Below are 9,233 nucleotides of genomic sequence, written 5' to 3'. Positions count from 1 at the left end.
TCTAAACACTGCAGATTTTAACCAATTGATCAACAGACTTTTATAATTAGGCGTTTTTGGTTCCTACAATTAAATATTTAGATTCATGGAACTTCCACATTCTACGAAGTGACGTGCAATTAACCTTTTTCTTATCTACAGGTGAATTTTCAATATTTGTAACTAAACTTCCAAAGTTTACAAAGTTGTCATAATGTATAACTTATTTGTGCTGGCTAAAAAAAAAATCATAACTTATTGTAATTAATTTTTTAAAATTTGTAATTGAGTTTTGCAATTACACAATTCATCTTTTGCAATTTTGTAACTGAGTTATGTATTAATTATATGAGGGTATTTTTCATCCATTTATTTCCTTTTTAATACCTTTATTTATAATCTTAAAAATTCGTTATTCTTTAAATACTTAATTTCCTTCTACTATCCTTTTTCCTCACTTCCTCTTTTCTTTTTTAACTAGTAAAGGACTTACCTAATCATTTTGAATTAGGAGTATATGGGGTGATCAAAAAGGCAAAATACATGGAAGTAGTTTGCAAACCTTGTATCACATGTTACGCCTCAAGTTGACGGAACACAATGAAGGCTAGATTAACTTGGATTGAATTGAACATTGACAAACCTTTTCTGGTGGAGGGTTCTACTATAGAATCTTAATGCTGTTATCTTTTTAGAATCAAACTCAAGACCAATAATCAAGTGGGAACAATTCCTTATTAGTTGATCTCAAGGGTTAGACAATGGATTCTAGTTCTTTTCATTAAGGAATATTTCAGGAATTGAGCCCAAACTGATCCTTTGAGATTTTCTTGGCTAAAAGGCTAAATATGATATGGCGATTTATTAATGTAATCGTGCGTCTTACTGTCACTATTTTATTCTCCCAGTTCTCTTAATTCTACTATTTTTTAATATTTCTTATTTAACTTTTGTTACCAGCTTAAAGTGACAAAATCACATTTTTCATGTATCATCTCATTTTTATTCTTTATATAATGGTTTCTTCTGCTTGATTTCATTACATAGCATTGCAAAATTTGAAAGACACTGGTATTCATACAAGCAGTAAAGTTCTCCTTGTGTCATCATGAAAAAAGCTTTTTGGACTCAACACAACTTCAAAGTAATATAATTTGCGACATGTGACGCACTGCTATCATCAATATGTAACTATATATTATTACTATTTCCCGAATGTGAAAAAAATTACACAATCTTCACGAATCCTTATAACAAATCCTTGTGCATAATGTTGCAAGATGAATGTTGCTCAGTACAATATGATTAGCAGTCAAATGGGGATATTGAAGAAGCTTTCATCACACCAAGCAAAGTATGAGTATAGCTCAAGTAGACACACATTTATACTCAACTTCAGTTCAAGGTTCCAATCCTGTGCAAATCAATCAACCAAAAGAAAAACATAGCTCTATTCCTCAATGTGTTAGGAGGCAAGTTGTAAAGAGAAATCCCATACAATTCACAGCTTGATGAGGAGCTGGCATATAAACATAATAGACTAGGCATTACATAGCTCGCCCATATTACATGTTACCTTATAACACATGTCCCTTCGATAGTTTTTAAGCACTGAACTTGTTCACTAAGCCACATTATTTCCCTCGACTTTGCCGAAGCAGAAGAGCAAAGGAGAGTCTCAGAGTCAAAATGACTATGGTGACAAGCTCTCATCATCAGAATCAGAGAAACCCATGCGCCGCTCTGCAATTGTTGGAAATAGTCTCTGATGAATATCCTGTAGTTGCTGAGTCCCTACAATAGATGACACAGTCGTTGGACTCTCTCTCTTTGAAGCCTTTGCTGATTTCGTGGTTGTATCTTGAACCTCTTTACATGCCTTATCCAACATTATCAAGAAATCACGTACCACCACAAACAAGCGCAACCCTTCGTCCCTTCCTGCAGTACCGTGGAAATAATCGGCTGTGCTCTTTACCAAAGCCATTATCCTCTTCTCTTCGTCCAACAGCCATGTGATATCTGCCTCTGCTTTATCCACAAAACTTTGCAGAGAACGATGGAATTCCGAATCTTCATCAAGATTCTTCAACTCATTGCTGAGGAATTCTTTGGACTTCAATAATGACTGGCCAAGTTTTGAAGTTGTGGCTGTTAGACCTTCACCATCTACAACTGCTGCCTTTTTGACATCTTCTAGCTCCTCACCTAAACTTGAAACCACTCGAAGGCCAAGTCCACGATAATGCTCTACTGTCGATTCTTCATCAGTGTCATCAAGGAAATCCTCAGTTTTCACACTAGACCCGCTAGTTTGGTTAGCTTTCTGTGTTCGTACGGCTCTTATACCCTCAGATCGTATAATCTCCTGAACCACAAAGTGTAATAGAGTTGTTTTGCCATCAGTTCCTTTTACATCGGACAGTTTTAATAGTGTGTCTAGCTTAAATGCCTGAGCACCACCACGATAGGTACCATCATTCATCCGGTTGCCGGTTTTCAGAACTGCTTCTAATAGTTTCAAGAATAACCTGCTTTTTCTAAGGTTGTTGCAAGCAACCTGCCATTCAGATTCAGCAAATAATAAGCTTATATTACTCACTATTCTAAGTTCTTTTTTGAGATAACTACTCAATATATAAATAGATTGGATTCCTTGTGAATGTATAAATCTCACTTATACCTCTAGTGTTGCGAAGGACTCCTTGAGATTCGCGACATCTTCTGTAAAGGTAATCATGAACATCAAAGATTCAAGACGTTTGAAGGCAAATGGAATGTCAACCATAACCTTGAGAAATCTCTCAGCAGGGCCAAGTTGATTAAGATCACCAGTGAATAATCTAAGCTTTAATTCCTCATCTGTTGTTAGTGTCATCCTTAGTAATGAGTGGATGATCTCAACCGGAATCTCGCTTCCTGATTCAAATTTAAATCCACATATTGAAAGTGATTCATGCTTTGAAATATAAGAGTGTTAAGTGAAGACCCAATATTAATAAAAAGTATGATATGAGGAGGTATTAAAGAGAACCACTCCAAATTAAGTCCTCACTTGGTATAAAATGACAAATCACTGCAGAGTGGCCATTTGGTCATTTGTAGTGTTTAAAATTATTGGCCTGAGTTGCCTGATTTAACATAGCCTACTCAAATGTATGTGTTTTGAATTTGCAATTTAATGTTGGTTACGTGAATAATATCAATTCGGTTAGATGTTAGCAGTGGCAGATCATATTTTCTCGGGGAAATTGCAATATGGATCCTTTTGATCACTCTCAATTAAAAAGAGAGCCACATAAAGCTCTGAAACTTGAAATTGAATGAAATTAAAATGTTAAAAGAAAAAATAAAATTAACCCTCTTTTAATTTTTTTTTAAAAAGCTTCTTCAATTAATTACGTCCAAATTTCGCGATTAATGGAAGGTTTGCATCGTCAAAATTCCCAAGCTGGCGAGGAGCAATCGGTGTTGGAAGGTTATTAAACGATATTTTTTTACCAGGAAAAAGCTACCAAATGATTCAGGAGAGCAAAAATGAAGAATAATATATGGATGAGTTGGAAATTGAAGGGGAAATCAACAAATTTCGTTAACCCTTCTCGGCTCTGTATCGCACAAGCTAATAAGATTTAAAGTTTTTAACTTTTGCAGGTCTCTCTTTGTATCTTAGGTTTCCCCTGCAACTATGGAACGAGGTAGTGTGTGGGTGTATTGAAATGTGAGTTTGATTATCTATATACATATAAAGGAAAAGGTAATTGAATCCCAGAAATGGAATCATTAGACAAGCACACGAGCACAGAAGATTCCAGCGATGACGAGGCATCACCAAGAGGAATACTGGAAATCCCTGTCTCTGGGACAGAGTTGAATCACAGCGGAAGCAGCAGCTGCAGCCCAAGCTTACTGGAGAAGTCATCGGAGGCAGAGAGAGGGAGTATGAGGGAAGGGGTGGAACAGCTATGGAAGGCGATGATAGAGTTTTTGAAGAAGAAATCGGTGCAGAGAATACTGGCGATTTCATAACTGGCGGCGACCTAAAAGATGTCAAGGAGCTTGCGGGAGAGGAGGAGATTGCGCTGAATAACCTTCTCTTGAATTTTTTTTTTAAATTTAATCTTTTTCAACATTTTAATTTCAGAAGTTTCAAAGTTTATGGAGCTCTCTTCTCCTTTTTTTTTTCTCCCCGGTAGCATGCTATGCAAATCATAAATGAGGATTTCATAGTTATTTTACTATTCGTTGACCTGATTGTTCATTTAGCTTTTAAATTCTCATTAATTTTGGGGAAATTTGAGGCTGGTTCAAAAATGAAACTGGTGAAAATTCCAACAGAAGCTTATGATTGTATACTTATAAAGAATAAATCACTTAATTGGAGCTCAACTATTTTTAATTGGAAATTATTTTCTTCATGCAAATTTTAAGATTGAAGAAAGTCACCTTCTTTGAGGGCATCAATGACCTCTTCGGTTGTCACATTCAACGCTCGCAAGAGAATTGATAGATTCTGTGCTTTTCTAGGGTCAATAATCTGAACGTATTGAATTGCAGGTTCAAGGGATGCATCTTTCTTGCGTTCATTTTTTTTCTGGTGGCCGCAACCAAATAAAGACTCCATCATTTCCTCATTGAACCTGAAAATTGTTACGAGGATCATCAGTAAGCTAAATATATTGGCATATTACTTCAGTTATTCATACATAATGAAAAGTTAATTTGTCGGGACTAAGTGGCCTTACTGGAATGACCCTTGATTGATCTGTTGCCAGACCATTCCTTGATCAGCTTTATTAACTTTATCCCAAAAAAATGGCTTCAATTTGGGTTTCGGAGCACCTAATGCACCTCCCTCGCTAGAGTTGCCCTGTTCAACACTTTTTTTGCCTTGAATTGGTTTCCGAGGAACAGGTGGAACCTTAGCTTTTGGAGGTGGAGGTGGCGGGGCACGAGGAGCAGCTGGCGGCGGCTGAGGGGGTGGAGGAGCTGATGGTTTTCCCGGAGGAGGTTTTAGAGGAGGCTCTGCCACCATTTGTCTCGTAGACGATGCTGTCTCAGTCACTGAGCAACCTCCAGAGTTTGCGATCACATTGTCGTTGGTAGTGGATTCTTTCTTGTCAGACTTTTCCAGAACAGCAAACTTCTGTGAACCTGAAACAAGAAATGAAAAAATAATGATAAAAAGATTAGAAGATCCATGTAAAAGGGATTCAATGGGATAACGTTGAAAACCAAACATAAAGTTACCCGCGAAAACATCAGATGAGGCTAATGTGACTATAGGCCGGTCGCCTTTTAGTGCCTCTTTTGGGCCGACGTTATTGTTGCTGCTGGCGCCCCAGCAGAGGCAGATTAAGAATAATGCTGCGATTACACAAACTGTTATTGCAGCAATGAAAATTATTTTTAGCGGCTGATTGTTGTCGTCACGTTTAGGAGGAGGAGGAGGAGGAGAGGCTAAAGGTTTGGGTGGGGGAAGTTTAGGAAATTTCGGAGGTGGCGGCGGCAACGGTGAAAGAGAACCCGAAGGGGAATCATCAGATGAAGAATCAGGAGGGTTTGTATCATGATTCGGTGATTCCCCTGCGAGTCCAGGAGCCGGGGACGGGGACGGGGATGGGGACGGAGATGGGGATGAAGATGGAGAAGAAGAATGAGGAGGGGTAGTGCTTGGCGGGATTTGGTCGTCTGGTGAATGGGCAAGCAAATGCCTTTCACAGCCACTATTCCAGTACTTGGTAAACAAAGGCGGAGAGGCAGCATTGTCTAGAGAGACGGGCGCAATATTGGAAGTTTTGGTTCTGATGCAATCCAGAAAGTTTTGTTGGGACTGGGGAGGCAGAAACTCTGTTGCTTTGTGTAGAATATTTTCAAGTTCTGCTTCCGCGGCTGGACGCGAGTCATCAGAATCTTGATTCCCGTGGTGCCTCTCTGCCAATTCTTTCCTACAATGTTTCCAAGCTTGCTCCAACTGTATAAAGCCACCCACACAATACCCCTGTTAGTTTTTTTTTTTTTTTTATTGATTGTTTTCTGCCACTGCTAGGAATTTCGCGGTATATCACACATGGCAATCACAAGTACGAACCTACCCTGGAGTTTATACTTTACATAGCATGCACACCTATACCGTCAGGAAATGGACGCAGTATTCTCCACTCTTTTTTATTGAAATTGCTTTCTAGTCTAGTCTCTTTAATTTCTACTTAAAAACGTTAAGAGATATCTGCCTGTCCAAAAAAGGAGGGAGATACTTGGTACCATCAATTTATTACATGCCCTGTCACATATTTTGGGGCGGGGGGTGGGGGTGTCATCTTAAACGACATCTATTTTGACGAATTCGTGCCTCAAGCCCACAACTGAATAGTCAGACAGAAATGATTGATGGTGTGCATGTTAATCAATGTTTATTTACTTCTTGAAATTTCAAATACGTCCTTTTTAGAAAAAAAAAATTATATGTCATGGAAGTAACATTGTTTTACTATTTTGGAATAAAAATTATAACATTAAAAAAGTTATTGTATAATACATTCCCTCTGTTGTTCTTAAATGGATGAGTTAGAAGGTTACTTTTTATAAATTTATACTGTGTATTAAGCTTTAATTAAATGCTTCCAAATTTTTATAAATATTTCTTGTGAAAAGTAAATAATTATTAATAGTGAAAATTTGAATTAGTAACTTATTATGAAGAGTTTATTGCATCCACAGAATATTTTAACTCACGAGTATAGATTTTTGTTTAAATCTAATATAAGCCTCATATGCATCATATAGATTATAAGAAATATATATAGTGAATCATGCTGTGTTTAACTCAAAAAAAAAATGTGATTCATTAATTTTTATATTATACATAAATATGAGACTGAGGGGTCATGCTAATGTCACTATTTCACTCAAACCAAATATATATCATTTATAGACATAGTTATAACTTGCTAACAAAAAAGAAAAGAAAACAAAGATAGTTATAAATTATATTCTTTCCAGTCAGAAATATAATAGTACATTTTGAATGAATACAAAATAACTTATTTATTAGAGGCACTTTTGATAAAAACATATTAATCATATCTTAAAATACTAAAAATACTTTACACTTTTTAATATCCAAACTATACAAAAAAGCTTTTTTTTTAAGGGAGAAGTATACCTATGTAAATAATATATTCATATTAACAGTGAAAGTTAAACTTTGGAAATAAATGGAATGATTATAAACTGGATCAGCCTTTGGACCACTTCATTTATCAGTTTGTTAACAAATAAGTAGCCTAAATACTGATACCTAACCTCAGGCCTCCAATAATACAGCACATGGATGTATCAAAATTACAACCTTGTACATGCCCCGCAAAATAATAGCAGGCTAGCAGTACTCCAAATTTCAAACAGATCATTCTCCATAGATCGTACAAATTCCATATGTGTACGCAGGCATGCATCATATAAGTATAACAAGAATAACAAATAATGTCCAATAAGACGAAGAAAGCTGTATCTATCACTACCAAAAAGTTCAGAACTACATTCACAACCATGCACAATGCTGGGCATGGTGTTATTAGCAGAAGAACAACGATTTTTCATCTCAAAGACACATGTCGTCCATTTATTTAGATCGAAATAAGAATTTCTCATCACAATCACGAAGAGGGAAAAAAAAGGCTCAGATCGAAATTTCAAGGAAACGGTGTGGAAATGAATCAAGAAAAGAATCGATTTTGAAACATGCATGCAAGCGTACCTTGTTTCTGTCTTCAAGAAGTGACGACGACAGACGACATTCTTCTTTGAGAATCTCGTGCAGATTCCACCTCTTACCTTCGGAGCCGCCTTTAGCCAACGCACAAAGAAGAATCACATAAATAACTGCATAACTGGATCTGGTCATGTCCATTCCTTTTCATCCCATTGAATTTCAAAATTCTCCCACCTCTCTAGAAATGAAAACGCCCCTCCTCCCTGCCCAATACCCTTCAGGTCTTAAATGTCACGCCAGATTCAAACACACACCTTGTTGCTGGATTTTGTTCGAACCTTTGAAAGCCTCACGAAACCTGCAGGGGAACGCCTCTGGGTCCTTAATTAGAAACTCAGAACCAGGTTGAAACGCAATAATAATCGCAAGGAAACAGAATGTATCTACAAATTTGACAGATCAGAGGATTAACGTCTTCTCTGGTATATGTTGATAATGCAAGCTAGGCGTCCGGCGAATTAAGGAAGCAATGAAATGAACATGCGCCTGAGCGCAGAAATGAATCAATGCAAATGGAGGATATCGAGTACTCGAACCACAGCCAGAAACTTTGCTGAAACGTTCGAAATGGATCCAGCAAATTTTTTTCCTGCGGTTTCGAGTGCAAGATATTCTCCTGCAACGGAGGGAATTTGTTCATGCCAGAGTTTCTTGTCCTTTGGTGCGCCCGAGGAGAGAGAAAAACAGAGACGCGGTGAGGCGTGAGGAGAACAATGTGGGACACCCATAATGTCTTGATTGTTGTTATTGTTATTAATTTATTATTTATTTGGGTTCCAGTCCTTCGTATTTGAAGATTTTTTAGTTTTTACGATGCTTCCCCAATATTATTTTGGTTTTACTTCCTTGCCTTTACTGTTATAAATTTTAATCCTTTTGGCCTATAACCATCTTACATTGAAAAATAACAATGAGTGTTTTTTTGTGGGGTGCGTAAACTTTCTTTTCTCAATTAATTATGTTAATTCCTTTTTAGTTTGAAAACAATATGATTAATTATAAATTGCATGCACTATTATATTATTTTATTGCAAAAATTTAATTTGTTCAGTTTCTCTCTCTCTCTCTCACATATACAATTGACTGCAAGACATAATTGAAAGGATTATATATATGTAAAAATTGATCACATCTCGTGCAGTTGTATAATTGTATTTAGAGGCAGCAGGAGAATTATCAATAAGTATATGTGCCATATTGTAAATGGCAGTTTTTGTGACAGAAAGTTTTCAAGATTGATGGAGGAGTAGGAATAAAATGCATATTTTAAGCATGCTTGTTAGCTGACCGAAAGGACGGTGACCATTAACTAATCTCAATAAACCCTGCCACAGCTTCTGCGAACAGCGAACGAGGTCTCGTAGTCATCTGTGAAGCGCTCCTCAAATAACAGTAACAACGGCAGCAATATTAACCTTTTCATCATTCCAAATTTTAATTTATTAGATATGAAAAGCTTCATTCACATTAAAATGTTATA

General features: G+C 36.7%; 1 protein-coding gene across 4 annotated transcripts; it reads right to left on the bottom strand.

Moving 5' to 3' along the window:
• Nucleotides 1–1,154: 1,154 nt before the first annotated feature.
• On the bottom strand, nucleotides 1,155–8,459 carry LOC129298235 (formin-like protein 3). 4 transcript variants are annotated; one of them, XM_054936623.1, is made up of 6 exons: nucleotides 7,739–8,459; nucleotides 5,230–5,953; nucleotides 4,725–5,133; nucleotides 4,426–4,619; nucleotides 2,663–2,898; nucleotides 1,155–2,539 (listed from the first exon to the last, which is right to left on the bottom strand). In XM_054936623.1, exons 1-6 carry the CDS (start codon nucleotides 7,889–7,891, stop codon nucleotides 1,673–1,675), a joined length of 2,583 nt encoding a protein of 860 aa, XP_054792598.1. In that variant the 5' UTR covers nucleotides 7,892–8,459; the 3' UTR covers nucleotides 1,155–1,672. The 4 variants fall into 4 exon arrangements, with proteins under 4 accessions (XP_054792598.1, XP_054792596.1, XP_054792597.1 ...); XM_054936621.1 differs by having other exon boundaries at nucleotides 4,725–5,953; nucleotides 7,739–8,051; nucleotides 8,141–8,459; XM_054936622.1 differs by having other exon boundaries at nucleotides 4,725–5,953; nucleotides 7,739–8,051; nucleotides 8,166–8,459.
• Between the last annotated feature and the right edge of the window lie 774 nt (nucleotides 8,460–9,233).

The sequence above is a fragment of the Prosopis cineraria genome, unplaced genomic scaffold, assembly GCF_029017545.1.
Source record: "Prosopis cineraria cultivar Desert tree isolate PC_DT_omini unplaced genomic scaffold, ASM2901754v1 PC749, whole genome shotgun sequence".
NCBI lineage: Eukaryota > Viridiplantae > Streptophyta > Magnoliopsida > Fabales > Fabaceae > Prosopis > Prosopis cineraria.
The sequence above is the reverse complement of the archived record's forward strand: the minus strand, read 5'-3'. Positions and strand labels throughout refer to the sequence as shown.